Here is a 19,681-nt window from a genome sequence, read left to right on the forward strand (position 1 = left end):
GCTCTCTCTCTCTCTCTCTCTCTCTCTCTCTCGACACACAAACACACACATAGCCATATCCCACATCGGACAAAGGTCACAACGCTCTCTGGGGGACAAAGGTCTAAAAGGGTGTGTTTGTGTGTGTTGCTGTGTTTGTGTGTTCGTGAGTGTGTGTGTGTGCCAAGACGAGTCCTTCTCAGTCTGATTTACCTTCACTCAGGTTACTTGACAAATGAAAGCAAACAGCGAGGAGTTCATGTGTGAAGCCTGGATGGCATCAATCTCTCATGTGTACACAAACACCCCCACACACACTCACACAGATATGTAATTACTTGTGGTGATTTTCCCAGCTTTAAGTGAGGACACAAGGAGACCTCAAGCATTTGCACTATATACACACTTTACTTAAATGTGTACTTCTTTATCAAATAATGAACACCATAAACAAACCACAAGGAATAGTCCTCAGAGCTAAGGCTAATACTGGTCCTCCCAAAAATAGAAGTACAAGAACACACACACACACACACACACACACACAACCACACACACAAGGTACAACAAACAAACAAACGTGTTTTACAAAACATCAACCAACTTTGTTAATTTATCAAAATGATCAACTCATGCCTGACATGAGTGAGTACACCATTTAAAAAAATCCTGGCTGCAGATGAATGGTAAAAAAAAATACATCCAATGTCTTCTTCACAACTTTTCTTGACCTTGTTGGAAAACACCATAAGGTCAAAGATGGTGCTAAAAGAATCCAAATGCATACTAGGCTGTTTAATGATGCTACGAATGTGATTGACATCCATTGCTTTAAAAGGTCGTCAAGGCGTGTAGGACAGAGAGTGAATACACATACTATACAGAGATGCTGTATGAGAAACCAATGTGAGTTTGGAAAATTGGACAATATCAATACCTCAACAATGGAATTATGATCAGTAGAAATGGCCATGACATGGGACCTTTAAATGTTTCTGCTGCAAGGAATTGTGATAAAACATTGTCTCCTTCCTTTGGTGAAGTAATGTCCATTACCCTTTGCTAAAGGAGATAAGAAAGGAAGCATTGAAGCCCATTTCCTGTCCATGGCTGACACTTGAAACGGTGACGGTAAACGATCTGTAGGTTTTGATTTGAAAGGATTAGTTAGGACTCACCAAAGTAACACCATACCACAAACAAACATCTTGATCTGAGGTAACATTTCTGTTTTTATCAAGAGTCTGGTGGCTTTGAAAATATTGATGTAACGGCCCTTTAAGGTTGAGTTAAGAACAGAAAACGTAATTATTTTCAACTTCTTTTATTTATGTGAAATGTCTTTGTAGTCCATGTTTATTCACCCAAAAAAGGCAAGTCACCAACTGTACAAAGTTTAGCCAAATCGTTTAAATTTAGCATTTCTCTGGTTTTACTCTTCGATGTAAATGATTGAAGTTTTTGCAAATGTTGAACCATTTCTAATCTTATGGTCTTGTCATTGGCTGAACCAAGACTTTCTCTGTTAAATCCACATCTGTATATTTGAAAAGAGCGATAAGGGCGGACAAATCCCTGTGCACATGGGACTTTCCATTGACACTCTTTCTGCCTCTAAACCCCTCTTTGGGCTCAGCCTGAACACACCTTTAGGCTATTTACTTACAAATGATGCAAACTTTACTATAGAATCTTTTTCTTCCAAAGCATACTTTAGATTGTGTGGCAGCTACTTTCATGTCCACTGCTGCATGAAAATCAACATGCAGAGACATGGAGCCTGTTTGAGTGGGGTGATCCGTCACAGTGACAACAAAAGCAGACGTGATGTTTGTTCAGAGTTATGTTACCGCTGTGTCAGACTGCTTTTAACAATGTTTTTACAATCAATCAGTATTTACCTCTGGCTCTCCAAGTTGTTTTTAATGCGATTGTGAAATGAATGGAAACTAGGAGTTGCCTGGAAGGGAAGAGGAAAAGATTTAAATGTCTAAAAAGAGAGTATAGGTTAAGTGACGCATTTATTTAATTCTATAACTTAATAGAAACACCTTTCAAATGAAAAGATGAACTGAAAAGCAGTGCAAGAAAATCTTGCTCAATTGAAAAAACCCAGCTACACTTTTCAATTTCTGTAAAAAGTTGCAACTGCAAAACAAAACAATGGTCACTACATCAATAAATGCAAATCCTCTAGAAGAGCTTTGGAGCTGAAATTATAACCTATAAACGTACGGGTGAATCAAAAAGAGAGTTATCATTTGTCACCGTTTCTATGGATCTTTTGATGCTTTTTTCTCTATGTTTCTATATAAATGATAGTCAAATGCTTGTTCGTATGTGCATTTTTTAACAGTAACATTTCAAATACTGAATGGGTAATCAGCAGAGAAACTAAACTACTGTCAGCTTCAGATATCAGAGTTGTTAGGTATCAAAGCCTTTTTGAAACAACATCTGTTCCTCTGTGGTTTCATTTCACCTCCCAGCTCATACAGGTGTCTACAGGTGTCCACACACACACACACACACACACACACACACACACACACACACACACACACACACACACACACACACACACACACACACACACACACACACACACACACACACACACACACACACACACACCTCTCTGTTGATAACACGGTGACAAATTGAATAATGTTTAATTGTATTTGATTCAATCAAATGATAGTAAACTGAATGTTGTGTGAAAACAGTTTGTTTTTTCATTGAGATAATCCGGCACCGTTTTGTCCCTTAAATGCCAATCATGTTTGTGTCCCTCTCTAACCACAGATTAACATAATAATACTGTAGCATATAACCAAATATCCTTACCTGTAAATGAAACTTCATCAGCTGAAAATATAATAGCTTTTCGATTTAGTTAGTTATTTGTCACTGATTTGAGGTTTCAAAAATCAAGATAGACTTGACCTTCATGATTCATGACCACAGGAAGCCCATAATAATATAATCAGTCAAATAAGTCAATAAAACCTAATCAGGAGGAAATGGCTTTTCACTAAGGCTGCAAGGAGATTATTATAAAATCATTTAATTTCATAAAACAGCAGCTGAAGCAGTGAGGATTAGTTTTCTGTTGGTAGTTGAATCAATTGATTTCACATGTTTTTGTAATAAGAATACACATTTATTTTAAGACTTTCTGTAATTGGGTAAAAGTTTAATTAGCAGCTAGTCACTTGTTGAGGTTGTTGTTGGTCTCCTGGAGGAGTTTGGAATCATGACCTCAGTATTTAAAAAAAGTCCTGGGTATGACCCTGCCTGCAAACTTAAGAAACAAAATGTATCCTGGTTTCTGTTTGATGATTCCCTATTAGCACTCTGTTGAAGCCTAGGGAAGCTATGGTCCTAAGCCTCATCGGGATTGATTGGAGAAACACGTTTTTAATACGGATTTGAGAAGGGAAAAAAACAGTGGATCTACCCTTTAACATTGACAAAAGCACACAGACAATCTGCTCGACTCAAACCTGCTGAAAGCTTGGACAAGGCCAAACGAGCCTCTGAACAAGCGGGTCACTGGGAACACTGGGGCCCTGCCAGCTTTTGTGTAGCAGCTCGCTAAATATCAGGGGGGACTGTGTGTGTGTGTGTGTGTGTGTGTGTGTGTGTGTGTGTGTGTGTGTGTGTGTGTGTGTGTGTGTGTGTGTGTGTGTGTGTGTGTGTGTGTGTGTGTGTGTTGGGAGAGCAGAGGCCCAGTCCTTCACTCTCCTGTGACCGTTGTCCACCTCCCCCCTTCTCCACTCTTTTTCTTTCCTCCGTCCTCTTTTTCTCCTTAAACTGTCTTTTGTTTTCATTTTCGTTGGCATTTCTGCTCCGTCGTTGTTCGAGTCCTAAATGAGTCTTGACTGGCCCGCGGGCCATTGGAGAAGCACAAAGGACTTCGTTCTACTCGCTACAGTTGATCCATTGTGGGCGTCCCACAATGCACTAATTGGCGATGACAATTAAGCGTGGTCGACACTCAGCTTCAATTTGCCTGCTGCTCGACATACATCACAGGCGAGGCCGGATTCAGCCTGTGAGCTCGCTGCTCTCTCAGACAATATGCATATTCACCCAGCAGGTTTACATGCACTTTTTATTCACATGAAGCTGTTTTTTCTCGCAGCTCAGTTGGAGGCTGAGCTCATTACTTGACAACCATCCGCAAACTGACACGTTACCGTTTGTCGTCTCAGCAAAAATGTGAGCTGGTGTGTTAGTTACATTTTGACCCTTTGGAACAGTTGATAAACAGCCTCACGACAAGGTCTGTTTAGTTGTCAATCAAATCATAAATCATTGTGGGAGAATGTACTTAGAGCTTGCAACGTGCAATGCTAAGATGTTGATGTCAATGAATATATTTATTTGAATGAATAAAAAAGCTAAATGAAATAAATAAGCAGGTTTTAAAACAGATTTCAGAAGGTGAACAAAACTGTGGATCTACAAAAGGACACCAGAGCGTTGAGCTAAATGCTAATGCCATGCTAACATGCTGATGCGTAGCAGCTTTAATGATTACCATGTTAACCAACTCAGTTTAGCGTGTTAGCATGCTAAAATTAGCAAACTATATATAACACAAGTAGGCTACAACAGTGTAGTTTGGCCTGAAGTATTGGACCAAAGAGATGATTATTCAGGAGAGCTACATTAATGTGGTTTACCAAAAGTCATGAAATGGCTTCAACTTTGTAGGGGAGCATGCAACTATACCCACATAAGCTTGAATTAATAAAAACCCAGTTTTATGGTGAACAAATACACATGTAAACATTATTCAAAACCTTTCATTCACTCACCGCTCAGTATTTTGACTTTGCCAAGACATTTACTCCTGTACATAGACACTATTTGTAGCTAGTGCTGTTATTTTGCCAATGCAAGCCGACACCACATGCTTAAAATCCGTTTTACTAAAATAAACCTGCAGAGCCGTATGAAAGCCGCAGAAATCGAAGGAAGTCAAACCCAAATGGTCTCAGCCAAACAATATAAACATTTCTCCACAATTCAAACACTTTCACTATTAAGAAGTTTGTTTTTATTGGCATCAGTGGCGAGCAGACAAATTTGAACAAAACCAGGACAGGAGGATTAAACGAAACAATCAGCTCCCTGTGTTTGCATAAGAAGTTTGGCTGCAATGAAAAGGAACAATGAAAATAATAGAAACATAATAACTTAAAAAGTGCAAAAGAGAGATGAATTTCAGTCCAGTTATTCTGCTTAAATACTGTACAAATTGTTTTTCTCCAAATACGTCAAGTAAAACATACTGCCATGATCGAAATGTGCCTGAAACATGTACATTTATGTACTCGTTGATTTGTCAAAAACATTGTGTAACTGAAAGGATAGAAAACATAATAGGTAAACATCATTCACAACATAGTTATGATTCCAAATCCAGATGGAAATTGGCAAATGTGTAGGAGGGACAAACAAACCATACTGCATATAACAAGCAAAACATGTTTCAGTTTGAAAGTAATCAGAAGCACATTTATACACATCTAATGCAGCGACAGAGAGGCAGACTACAGAGCCCAGCAGGAAGTGGAAAACATCCATATTCTGTAGCACGAAAACTATTTGTCGTCAAAAGTTTGGTACAGTTTTACATAGGGTTACATTGTGAACAAAATATGTCCTCACACATTCTAATGAGATCTACGTGTTATCACATGCATCATTTCTAAATAGCAAATTCCACAAAAACACAAGTTTACATTTTTATAAAGTGGTCCTTTAAAAATGTATCCAGATTATCTAAAGCATTCACTTTCGGAGCTAAAAGTGAATTTATACAGATATTTTAAACTTTGTTTGAAGGCACGTTTTACTCTACTATAATAGGACTACAACTGCCTGCAGTACTTATTGCATAAAGTGTTGAGCTCGGGCCAGTCTCAAGTAGTTTAGGTAATTTTCTCTGATTGTGATTAAGATTAGATCAGGAGGGCCCAAGCAGCAGCCATTTTGATGTGTACTGTTTCCATTGCGAACATCTAATCGATGTGCACAAATCAAATCACAAAAACAATCCCTGAATCTTGCTGGGCTTTGCAGTACACACATGAACAGCATGATTTAGAGAGCAGCCACAGAACACAGAACAAAATAACAATAATTCTCCGTCAACATATACTGCATATCAACAATACTTCACCATCCTTTCACCAGCTCTTTATGCAGCAGGCAGTAAACAATAACTTAAACATGACATGTGTGGTATCCCCTGTTTTACCTTCAAAACAAACGTAACAAAAATATATAAACTTACACATCAGTGCACTTTACCTGCCATATTTTAAACTACGCTGGGTTATTTAGTTTTAGTCTACAGTACCCTACATGCTTCATTAACATGAATCAGTCTGATCACAAAAATACATATTCAGGAATAAACCTGCAAAGCTCCTTCGTTTATAAATGTACTTCAAAGTTGACATGTTTGTATGGCTTAAACGAGTTGGGAACATGGGGATGAGGAAAGAACAAGCACAGACAAAAACATGCCCTTCGATTTCTCAGAAGAGAAGATGCAGGTAGAAAAAGCAGAAACATTTCCACCCAAATTTGAGGCAGCACTTTAAGAGTTTCTGATTGGAGCAAAACTGAATTCTGTCTGTAGAAGAAAAACATATTTATCTTTTCTTTTAAACTACTTTATAGGCTTCTTCAATAGTATTAGATCCAACAAAAAACACAATTGATTTGAACCTAAATTAGCTTTCTTTTATAATATTTCTGTATTTCTTTTTCCCAACAGTTCAGTACAATGAGCTCAAACAGGATGGAAATGCAGCTGCTAGGTTCAAACACAAAGTGTATTTCAACCTTTAACACATGAAAGCAGTGGGTAATAAAGGCCATCTAGGTTGCATAGAGATACTAAAAGCTAAAGCTGCTATCATGTCTGATGTCTGTCATGAATAAAGCACAACAGGAAGTAGAATCACAGAGGAAGAGCGGGGGGGAAAGAATAAATGACAGTAGATTATTGCCCCTGGTATTTTACAGTTGGACTGAAGAAATGTGCTGACAGTCCGACCCTTAAGGTAAAGTCTGTTTACATGTAACAAGAAAACAAGTAAACATCTTTCATTCCACATCTGCAAGAAGAATGACTCAGTTTAAGGTTAGTGAGAATATGATCTGATGAAAGGCTGTAGGGATTTCTATATTTAAATCAGAGCGATCATTTATAACTTTTATTATTATTGGTTAACATATCCCTATAATGGCTCCAGTTACATCCCATGTGACCCCCCCCCCCCCTTCCCAAAAAAACACTTCAAAATGACTCTTATAAGTTTGGATTCAGTCGGTAACGATTCATTTAAATGTTGACACCTTGTCACAGTTTGAAATAAAGTAATCAAAACGTCACATATGAAACTGTCCCAGCAGCATAATCCACCTTGACCTTTAAGTACTAATATGCTGTCCAAATACAACTTAATATAAACTTGGTTATCCAGCCTGTTTGTCTGGATTAATGACCACTAAATATACATTTGACTACTTATTTATTATCAATTCATCTGTTGGTTTCCAACACATTCCCATTATCACATTTTGCCTAGGATTTAGTTAGTCATAATCCCACATAAAAAAACATTAGTCATCTTCTCACTCATCAACTTCGAGTCTCCTGAGCTCTCACTAATGCAGGAAACACATTGGATTCCTTACATGTAAAGTGAAACAGTGGATTATGCTGCAGGTTGGAGAAGCTTCTCTTGATGTTCTGAAAACTGATTAAAGGAAAGGCTCATTTCTTCAACTCTGTATTGAAACAATACCCGTATGCTCATTGAAAATGCTCCTGTAATCAGGCCTCCTGTTCATAGTGGCCATTCCAATATATGCATATATAATGCAAGTGATGTCCGCAGTCTGCATAAAAGTTTACTTTAAACTTGATTTGAATACAACATGACTCTTCAGTCGTTTGAGTTCATCAAATCAAGTGTATATCTTCTAAAGTTATAGCTTTTTCCTTCTACAAAATGTTCCTTATGTTTATAAACTGTGGCCGTTACAGAAAAAGGCATTTCAAACTTAAACATTGTAATTTTGGAAAATACAAACTTGAATGACTGTCTGTTAAAGAACTGACTGGCTGTTAAAGCCACCAATTCATACACCTTCAATACATTTGGCCTAAAACAAGAACACTAGATGTTGTCCCCCCCCCATCACTTACATTCAAATCATTTTAGAAAAAATAACTATTTCACTGGACAGTATGAACAGGAGGAAAGATCTCAACAACAAAACCAGTTGTTTTTTTTGGAAGAAGGGAACTAGAAACTCTTTACAGCCACTTTAATGCTACAATGTGTCAGAGTTTAAAACTGAAATAGGTTTTTCGATGGAGTGTTCCTTTAACATGATTATTAGTGAAAATTATTATTATTTTCATCACAAATGAATCACTTTATTTCTCCATAAAATAATGAGTCTGTAAACAATGACAAAACACCTGATCGTGATTAGCTTATTTGGTCAAAAACCAAAAGAAATCTTCACATTAGGGGACTCAAACGAGAAAATGTGTTTTGGCTTTTTCAAAAAGAATGAATCAATTGCTAATTTTGTTATTTACTTTTCTCCCCATTGACTTATGTTTTCACCACCTAAATTGTGCTGGAAGAGTTAGAATAACTCATCGAACTAACGTCTCCAGATTACCACCTGTGTTTAGAATAAGGAACAAATGAAAGGGGTGACGATGATGGACGATGACCTTGACGTGGGTCATCTCGTGTGAGGCGTGGTGCAGCAGTTCTTCAGATGGTTTCCTCCCTGCTCTTTGCAGCAGGACAAAGAGGTTGAGCTCCGGTTATCAAAATCCAACCTGACGGTGCATCAGACTCTGAGCTCCGTCACAGAATCTGTCCTGGAGAAACACACGGATCAGAGGAGCAGGCACTTGGTCCAGCGCTGTGTCCCTCAGCCCCCTGACTGTCTCTGCTTCAGTACCGTGAGTCTCAGGTGTCTTGGTACGGCAGGTGGAAGCTGTCGTCGTCGGGGGACCAGAAGGAGGACGGCCTCTTGTGGTGGAGCTCTCTGTGGACACAGCGGGGACACGGCTGGGCCTTCTGCCGACACTCGGTGTGGAACACAGCGCCGCAGCCCACACACCTGAGACAGAGGACAACACACAGGTGAGTCAGAGCTTTTTGTATTAAAATACTTTTTTCATTTCAGTTTGCCAAAATGACATATAAAAGAAGTGCTCATTTCTTAAGGTTAAACCGTACACCCCAGCGCGTGCACTACGCTCTGCATCAGCCAAACGACTCGCTGCACCCTCGCTGCGAGGGGGACCCAAGTTCCCATCAGCAAAAACACGTGGGTTTGCTGTCCTGGCTCCAAGATGGTGGAATGAGCTCCCCATTGACATCAGGACAGCTGATAGCTTACACATCTTCCGGCGCAAACTGAAAACTCATCTCTTTCGACTCCACTTCGAGCGATAGAACTATTAACGAAGCACTTTTATACTAATAAAGGACTGGCTTACCTAAAGCCAGTTGAGTAGCACTTGAAATGTTTTGGCTCTATGAAACCCGATGTACTTATATGATTCTGTTTTCTTCAAGGTTGTGTCTTCCTGGTCGAATGTACTTATTGTAAGTCGCTTTGGATAAAAGCGTCAGCTAAATGTAATGTAATAAAAAAAAGACTAAAACCACTTAATGTAAGAACTCTTAAATTAATTGTTTGAAAAAATCCCAAGTACATTTTCTGATATGCTAATGTATATAAACTAACTCCAGATGGGCCTCTTGTATAGGATTTTAAATGTATTGCTCTTGTTTTTTCAAGGCCATTTTTTAGAATCACTTATTTCTACCATATGCATTTTAAATATGGTACACACATCTATCTTTTAAGTACTAAACACTCAACCCTTGCAGAGTTAAATTGGTCAAAGAGAACTTGGAAGATAAATAAACCAGACTAAAACTAATTGGAAATAAACATAAATGTTGTTGCAATGTATATGATTTTCAGTCACAACTTGTCACAAATTTCATTAACTCTTTATACTTTTAGTAAGAATGTCAAAAGATAGATTTAAAAAACATATTTTGATAAAGATTTCATTTTGTCAACTGAAACTCCTAATATATTAATTTTTCAAAATGAAATGAGACTAAAACCAAATAATAAGTCAACCTTTGACTTAAACTATGATGCAATGTATGACCTTTTGTCATTTAAGACGACAATAATGTGAAAAATGGAAAATGGTACTTATTGTTTAGATTTAGATTGTTTAGCAAAGTCTTGTTCAATGACCAGCATGCATCAGCCAACTGAATATGCTTTATTATTAATGTGCTCCTGTCCGCTGTTCACTTCCTGTGTCTAATGTCCTGCAGCGTCTGAGGCCTCGGCTCAGTTCCAGTAAGTATGGTACATACAGCCGTTATCAGTTAACACTTCACACTTCCTACACAGGTCGTAAAACACAACTCAACAGGGAAGGTGTGCGAGTGTGTGTGTGTGATAGTACACACTGTCAGTGTTTCTCCTAGGAATCAGTCCTGATCCTCTCTTATCTGTCTGCTGTCTGTCTCTCACAGTTTCAGTGACAAGACAAAGCTCTGGACTGTGTTAACTGTCTGTGGTGGGAATAAGTGTCCACGCACACACACACACACACACACACACACACTCAGACACACACACACTCAGACACACACACACACTCATCATGCAGACCAGTGTCACTGACAAGCAGCAGAGACGCAGGGAAAGTACTTTCTCACGTTCACAGGACTACTGAATGCAAGTAGTTAAAAAAAATATAAATATCAATAAATTATGTCAAAAACAAAAATGTAATTTTAAAGGAATAGTATAGTATGCCATAAAACAGTTTCTAAAAATAAAATGTGAAAAAATGTAGGAATCTAGAGTATTTTCATTAAAAGAAAAGCAAAAATATTGCATACCATATATGTCATACCAAGTTTCATAAATAAATATCGAAGTACAGTGTCAGAAATTATTTTAATGTATGTCATTAAAACGTCAAAGTATAACACCGTAAAAACCAATCATGATGTAGTATATCGTGAAAAGAATAACCGTGTGCACTGGCTGTCGATTCATCTTTGCTTGCTGTATCTGCAGGGCATCATATGTTGGAGAAACTGATCCATCAGCCCTTTGACCAACATGTCTGGATCTCACACTTAAATATATCCTCAGCAATACAGAAGAACACAACTCAACAGGGACAGAGCATGCAGAAACATATTCTCCACCTGAGGGCCCGTGGCAGAAATAAAAAGATGTCTATACATTGCAGACTTCATGTCCTCTCTGCTGCACTGTGAGTCTCCCCATGGCTATAATGAATATAAATAAAGCATATCGGCCTCCAGAGAAATATATTTTTTTCATAGGAATGTTTTGCTTTAAAGTGGACCTATCATGCTATATTTGAAACATATATTGTAGGGCCATACCTATGTCTGGTATTTAAAAAAAGAAACTTCACAAACAGTTCACCCATTGTAGCCATGCCTCATACTGCTCAAACCCCTCTTTTGAAGCCCTGTTAGAGAAACGTGGATTTTGGGTCCTTAGCTTGAAAAAGAAAGAAAGAAGAGGAGGCGGAGCTAATGCCTGATCATCTGTTTAAACCACGCCAAGGATTATTTCTGAAACAGTATGGAGCTCAAATGCTTTTTCTCTTGGGGTTTATCACAAGGTGAGTTCTTTTTTTATTTCCTGCTTTTTAAAAAACACATGTGCTCTCCAGTACAGGTTAGCTCTGAGTGTTAGCGAGGCTTGCTAATGTAAACAAAGACGTCCAAAACACGTCAGGCATTGTTTCTGATAGCAACTTTCTGTGGGTCCGCTGACGTCACCTCGGATGGAAATCTCATCTGTATCCGCTCGTTGTACACCCGTTTTTAAAAGATTTGGGTACGGAGAAAAAGAGAGGGTTTTATTTTCTGACGCTGCGTGAGTCCGCCGACACACCGGGGACACATATTTATGTATAAAAGACATCACAAAGTGCATTTTGCATGATAGGTCCCCTTTAAAGTATACTCTCATAGAGAAATGCAAGGATCTTGATTCAACTCATTGCCTTCTAAAGAACAGGATTTCTCCAGAACCATTTGAATGTCTGCAATGGAAGGACACCGATCCAGAAATGTTGCTGATCTTCAGGGTGTTTATCGCCAATTAATGGGTTTATTCAACATTTCTCTGCTAAATCAAATGTACTGGGAACTTCTCTCTTCTTGTCTGTCACCCCACTCGATCAAGTCTTTTCAGATCAAATACAATCTATTCTATCTATATTCTATACTCAATGAAGTGAATGTTAATATTGTTATCTATGTTTCTCTGTACCTCCTGGTGGCGTTCTCCTGGAACGGGTAGATGACCTGCTCGTTGTGGCAGAGCTCACAGATGAAGCCTTTCTCTCGACACAAGCTGCAGCTGAAGACGTGGGAGCTGGCGAACTTTATCACCTTGGACAGAAAGGGAGCCAGCTTCCCATCAATCACCTGGAGGGGGGAGGAGAGGGGAAGAAAGAGGGATGGAGAGGAAGAACAGAAGGAAGGACATGGTCAACAACAACAAACAATTAAACATGTACCCACATCAGCTCTCTGCTAAAAGTACGTGGGACCAATGAGTGTACTGTAGAGGAGACAATCAAGAGGTCTAGATAGTTTGAAGGCTTTTTAAAAGGATTTGTGATCAAAATAAGTGACCAACTTTTAACAGATATGTTTTAATCTAATGTTATTTTGAAGGATGATACCTTGTTGTAATATTGTTGGTTTTATCAAATCCCTAAGTTTGTATTAATGCACATATTTCTTTATTTTCCTTATACTGTGAACATTTCCCCTCTTCATTTTAAACTCTGTACAGCCCAGTTATTTCGAGAATACATATACTTATATACATGTACTTGTTTTCTTTTCTTTAAAGGTCCCATGTCATGGCCATTTCTACTGATCATAATTCCATTGTTGAGGTCTACTAGAATAGATTTATATTGTGCAATTTTCCAAACTCGCATTGGTTTCTCATACAGCATCTCTGTATAGCATGTGTATTCACTCTCTGTCCTAAACAGCTTGTTGGAGCTCCTGCCCCCCCCCCTCCCTGTGAGCCCAGTGGCCGTCTGTGAGACAGCAAGACACAGCGAAACCCAGCCCGAAACACACACACACACCCGCAGCCTGGCTGGGACTTTTTGTGTGTGCTCAGGCTGAGTTCCGCGGCATCTCGCTGACCCCACACCAGTGAGCCAGCTCACACTGTCCGCTCCTTGCAGCAGCGAGCCTTGCAACGTCCCGCCGAGTGTGTGTGTGTGAGGAAGTCCGCGGATTGGTCCAAACGTAACGGCTCCGTTACGTTACGTCACTATACCCAAATACGTCACTATACCCAAGAAGTAAACAATGGAAAAAGACAAATCCCCAACGAGGCGTTCTGGGGCAGCATGGACATGTCTTTTCTGTGTTAGAGTTTTACTCGCTACAGGGTGTACTTTGAGGGTTTGTGACTCTGCAGACCGTTTACATGCAGAAAAACCTTCATAACACGGGACGGGTAATAACCGGAAAAGCATGACATGGGACCTTGAACATATTTTGACCGTTCTGCACCAAAACACTTATTAAATGTATGTGAAAAGCAACCTTGCAATGAACCTTATTCTGAAACAATAGGATTTGTGCAGAGAAATTACATATGGATTTCCTGGTAGGTTTTGACATCAGCTAAAAATGTTATTATAAGATTTAAAGAAAATAAACCTCTATGCGAATCGCTGTGCGTTGAGACAGGAGGAGAGGAAACTGAAGGAAGGAAAGAGGAAGACAGTGTAAACGCCTTTTAATGGCAACGCTTGGCAAGTTCCTTTAAGAACTGAGACGGGGGTTTTACCGGTGGGGGGGCTGGAGTTGTATTGTAATGAATAGACAGTAGATGACTCAGAGAAAAAACAGTGAAAGAAAAGCTGTGCAGAATCTTAGAGAAATTAAACTCAATATGGTCGCAAAGCCTTTTTGTATCATGTTTATAGAGCAGACAGAATGTAACAGCGGGAAATAAAGTAAGAGGAAGAGTGGTAGAGATACAATATACCAGAGAGATCTTGAGAGAGAGCGAGAGCCTGTATTCAGATACAAGTGGTTCCACCTGGCAGAGCTCTGGACCTCCCAATTATAACCTCCTTCATGCTGTTTGTTACACGAGAGGACAAGAGGAGGAGAGGAGATGGAGAGGAGGAAGAAACCACACACAGAGGAAACATGGAGGCATACTGATCCTGTTTACAGAACATCATACTGGGGGATTAAAGGCCTACACTGAAGACTGTTGCTTTGACTTTAGTACAACCTATGATATCAAGTTATCAGAGACAGACCAACATAAGTCTGATGTTTTAGAACAATATCTCTAAAAACAAGATTTATTCCAGGCAGTCTCTGACGCGACTTGTTTGGCTCGACTTCCAGAGTCAAAAAGATTAGGCCTATTGCCTTTGTTTGTCAGCAGGATAATAGAAAAAACTACTGGCCCAATGCCTTTGAAACTCGGAAATTGGAATTGAAAAGATTGGAGAGTAAAGTTATATATTATGGAAACGTATTTTATGTTGTTAGCAAATGCCAGGACATGAGAAAACATGCAATGCACAATGCAAGAAAAAAAGTCCCCATTTTATTCTAAAGTATTACGGATGCTGTGTTGCCATCTGTAAGATTTTTCACATTTGGAGAGTGGAGCCATGATGTCGAGTTCCCTGCCCACACACCTGCCCAAGCCACACCATGAGTAATGTCGTAATGCGAGTGATGTTCACACCTAATGTGACGTTACTTTAGTTTAGCTACAAGAAAATTCTATAGGTCAGCTATAAATGAAAGAAATGTCTCCATAATGCAATTCAGGGTGTAGTATTTGCTGTTTTCTTTGTGCTTCACATTGTTGGTCAGACAAAAAAGCAATTTGAAGACATCATCTTGGGATATGGTATTAATACTTTGTCATTTTATGGACTGAACAATAAATTGATTAGTTGAGAGATCAATTGAAAATGTACATAGTTGTATGCTCAAGATGAGCCTCTTCATGCACAAGCAGGTGTTTAAATGTTATGACTACCTTTACTCACAGGTGTGGTTTGTTTGAAAACAATTTGTGAGTAGGCTTAGTTCATAGTTTTTTATTTTCCATTCACACTTTGATGAACAAGGACGCTAGTGTGTGTTGAGATCCAAACATTTATTAAAATGGTCTCTCAGATATGTAGGAAATGTCTCAAACTATTTTCTTTAGGCTGTCTGAATACAGATAATGTAGATATTTTGTGTAGCTGTCCCCAATCGTTTGTCCTTCTATATTTGAGAACAAGCTCGGTCGGGACAGATGATAAAGGCTTCATGCAGACGGACAGATATATGTGTCCCCACACTAAACGCTGCTCAGCCCTGCTCAGCCCTGCTCAGCCCTGCTCGGCCCGGTCCACATGACAAATGGCTCTCCTGATGGATGCTGACAGCCTCAGTAATTAAGGCTTCTATAATTGGACTGGGCAGAATGAAACACTGGCAGCACAGCTCTGCTCTGGAGGGACGGTGGGAAGAAAGAGGGCAGCGCAGAAAGATGGATGGATGGATGGATGGAGGGGGACAGAAGTAAATGGACAGGTGAAATAGGGGATATGGAAATATAAATTAAACAACTTCTTGATTGATTGATCTCACATTATAAACCCTAAATTAGTCAGAAAAGACGGCTTTATTCTACTTAATTCACAAATCCTTTTACCATTATTTTCCTCAAATTATTTGGTATATCTGTTACTATTGCTTGCTATAAATATCCATCGACCGTTTCATTTCCTACATTAAAAACCCACAGCAATTCTAGCCAGGAGGGCCACACCGGGACAATCACTCAGAGAGGGTGACAACAGCAACCCATTTGTTTTTTATACTTGCTCACACCCAACATGGACAACAATGAATCCAAATATTGATGGCTGTCCTGAGAGTCTGGGCCGCCCGCCCGCTGGCAGATCCTTTAATGGAGTTCAGGGTTGGCTAGTTCGGTCGAACTTTAAAAAAAATCCTGGATAGCCTTTTCTCTTCTTAAAAGATCAAAAACATATTGAACTATTTGATAAAGTAAAAGACCTCTTTGGTTGAGGTCAGGTTTTCACTCAGAAACTGATTTTCTGTGTGGGAATCCCACCATGAAAAGAGTTCAGAACATCTGCCTTATGTCCACTCTGAATGAATTACGACATCAGTTTAAATGTGCGTAATCTTTGCGGTCCTCCAGATGCGGCGGAAACACAAACAAGAATGCACAGAGTTACACGTTTAGTTCCTGAGTTTAGCTCCTGTGGTTCAATTGTTCCTGAAACTGAGAAGAGCTGTCTGAAATGTCTCATTTGGGAACAATCCAGACTTGCTGTAATTTGCATTGTCAGTCTGAGCTGCTAACCAGAGCAATGAGACCGAACATCAGCACAAAGACAGTGTTAGTGACAGTGTGAACTTCTAAAAACACTATGGAGGACAAACACATTATATTTTAACAAGGATTTAAACGTAAAATGATGTGCAAAACAGCACTGTCATCATTATTTTTTTTAAAGAACAATGTGGTTTTTGCAATATTCAATATATTATTCAAGAGCAGTCTACAGGAAAAATACCCCTTTTTCCCTCCAAACACCCCCCCCCCCCACACACACACACACTTCACCTCCTCTCCCTCCATCCATCCTCTTAAACTCCGCCCCCTCCAGTTCAACCTCTTTTTCTGCTCCATGCAGAGTCTTTGTGCTCCAAAACCTCCTAATCCCCTAAAACTGCTGTTTAACAGCCGCTCGCCTGCCCTCCTCTCTCTCTCCGTGTCACACACACACACACACACACTCACAGACTACCACAGCTCCATTGAGGAACTAGAAATCCAGCTGGGATTACATGGCTGGAAAGACCAGACTCTCTCTCTCTCTCACACACACACACAAAACATGATGTATGTTGGTTGTCAGTATATACATGCTGGAGTCAGTCATATCAGAGGGTTCCTTACATTTGTAAGTTACTGTACAGATGAGATGATGGACGCATTTCTACTGGAGTTGCCTGATGCCCTTTCAGAAGATAATCTTACAAAATAATATTGTGTATGATAATACAAGGGCGTGAGAGTAGCTCAATGTAATTTAATTGTAATGTAATGATACATCAACATATTTGCTGTTTTCCAGTCTGTGTTTAGGTGCAAATCTTACTGATAACTAAACATTTACTTAAGAAGCCTCTGTGTGTCTGGACAAGTGTGAGTGGAGAGGCATGCCTGACATAGAGGGAATGCCAGACTATCACTGTGGGAAGCCTGCTGGACACGGATGGGCGGGCACACACACACACACACACACACACACACACACACACACACACACACACACCACTTCAGGGGACATTACATTGACTTACATGCATTTCCTGGAGACTTATCCTAACCTTAACCATAACCAACACATGCCTAACCCTAACCCTTAACCTAAACCTAACCAAGTCTTCACCCTAAAATTAATGATTCCCCTCATGGGGACCTCCAATTTGTCCCCATAAGGGAGGCGAGTCCCCACACGTGACTGTGTAAACAGATGTAGGTCCCCACAAGTATCATAATGCTAACACACACACACACACACACACACACACACACACACACACACACACACACACACACACACACACACACACACACACACACACACACACACACACAACACCACACACACACACACACACACACACACACACACACACACACACACCACACACACACACACACACACACACACACACACACACACACACACACACACACACACACACACACACACACACACACACACACACACACACACACACACACACACACACACACACCTTTAGTCCTCAGACAAAACCCTAGAAACAATCCTTAAAACCAGCAGAGGAAAAGGGCAGAGTGTCCTTAGACAAACACATATGTTTTCTGGCTCCTAATGGGGAGGATATGGGAAGAGGCTATTTGTTGGGAGGCGAATAGACTTAGTGTGGTCCAGGGTTTAGCCAGGGGAGTTTAGCCTTCACTGACCTCTGAGCGGGAACAAAAAAAGCCACGTTGATTAAGAGCGCCATTTTATTCAGGAGGTGAATCAAAAGAAACAAGCTTGTTAATATGGAAAACCAATTAAGAGGCAGAGTGCTTGAGAATCTCCAAGAGAGGGGAGAGAGGGGGAGGTTAGAGGGGGGGGGGGGGGGGCAGAGAAGAGGGAGCTGTGCATAACCTATTGTTAGAATTAGTTCAAAATCACCAGTTTGGTGTTTATGACTAAATCACAGTTTTGCAGCCAAAGAGAGAATGAAGGACACACACACACACACACACACACACACACACACACACACACACACACACACACACACACACACACACACACACACACACACACACACACACACACACACACACACACACACACACACACACACACACACACACACACACACACACACACACACACACACACACACACACACACACACACACACACACACACACACACACACACACACACACACACACACACACACACACACACACACACACACACACACACACACACACACACGTTCGCAGAGCGTGTGTGAGGCCAAGGGGATGTTGGGAAGAATGGAGGGATGTCACGCTTTGTTTTTCTGCCTGTTGATTCTGAATGTAACCAATTAGCGAAGCAGAGAGACACAGAGTGTGGGAGTTGAGGAGGAGGGTGAGGGGGGGGGTCCAATCCCTTTCACCGTGAGAGTCTGTGGCCAAGCTTTGAGTCAGAGAGGGAGGGGTGAAAGAAAAAAAAATGGGGCAGGGTACAACATAATGAACATAATGACAAACAAAAGAACTTTTCAGTCATTTGTGGTCGCTTTCCTCTGACCCCCCAACTCAGTTTGACGACTGGATACTGAACCGCTCAAAGTCCAGGGTGTGTTTCTCTTTTTAATGATCTCTCCAAAAATGCATGTATTTATCTACTTTTATATTACATTTAAAACATTGAAACTCTCCAAAACAGAGTTGGGTGGTGTGACTGGTATTGACAGCAGGTCCAGTGGTGGAGATATGACCATTTGATAAGAAGACATGCAGATTAGATAAGTGATAACGGAAGAGTTAAAGGTTTTCAAAACACAGATATGAACTCTTTCCAACAACACCATTGTTTTTTTTTGCAGCAGGATACTTGGAAGAGACCCTTGCCAAATAAACAAAGGAGAGGTTGTGCTTACTTTAAGGATAAGACCAGAGATTTTATTTGTGTTCTGATGGCCAACTAATCAAATAAAAAGACTTCAGCATTGTTAGTTTTCCTCTTAATAATTTCAGATTTTTCTAGATTGTTTTCTTATGACAGGAATCTTTAAAACAAATCACAAATATAATGTTACTTTTTTTAAATAAGGCTTCATAATTTAAGTTTTAATAAGAAAATATAAGATCATTTTCTACTAGTTTTAGGTCAAAATAGACATATTAATGTACACGTGTGCGTGTGCTAGGGCTGAACGATTAATCGATTTTAAATCGAAATCGT

At 39.9% G+C, this 19,681-nt stretch overlaps 1 protein-coding gene across 5 annotated transcripts in view; it reads right to left on the reverse strand.

Moving 5' to 3' along the window:
- Positions 1-5,024: 5,024 nt before the first annotated feature.
- Positions 5,025-19,681, reverse strand: part of plekhm3 (pleckstrin homology domain containing, family M, member 3) — a 57,535-nt gene continuing 42,878 nt past the window's right edge. For 3 of the 5 annotated variants that reach the window (XM_034213364.1, XM_034213365.1, XM_034213366.1), the window contains 2 exons: positions 12,403-12,560; positions 5,025-9,159 (listed from right to left, as the gene is read on the reverse strand). In XM_034213364.1, the coding sequence (XP_034069255.1) occupies positions 9,006-9,159; positions 12,403-12,560 (312 nt within the window). In that variant the 3' untranslated portion in view covers positions 5,025-9,005. The remainder of the gene's footprint in view (positions 9,160-12,402; positions 12,561-19,681) is intronic. The other 2 variants (XR_004568689.1, XR_004568688.1) reach the window with 1 other exon arrangement.

This window comes from Gymnodraco acuticeps, unplaced genomic scaffold (assembly GCF_902827175.1).
Source record: "Gymnodraco acuticeps unplaced genomic scaffold, fGymAcu1.1, whole genome shotgun sequence".
NCBI lineage: Eukaryota > Metazoa > Chordata > Actinopteri > Perciformes > Bathydraconidae > Gymnodraco > Gymnodraco acuticeps.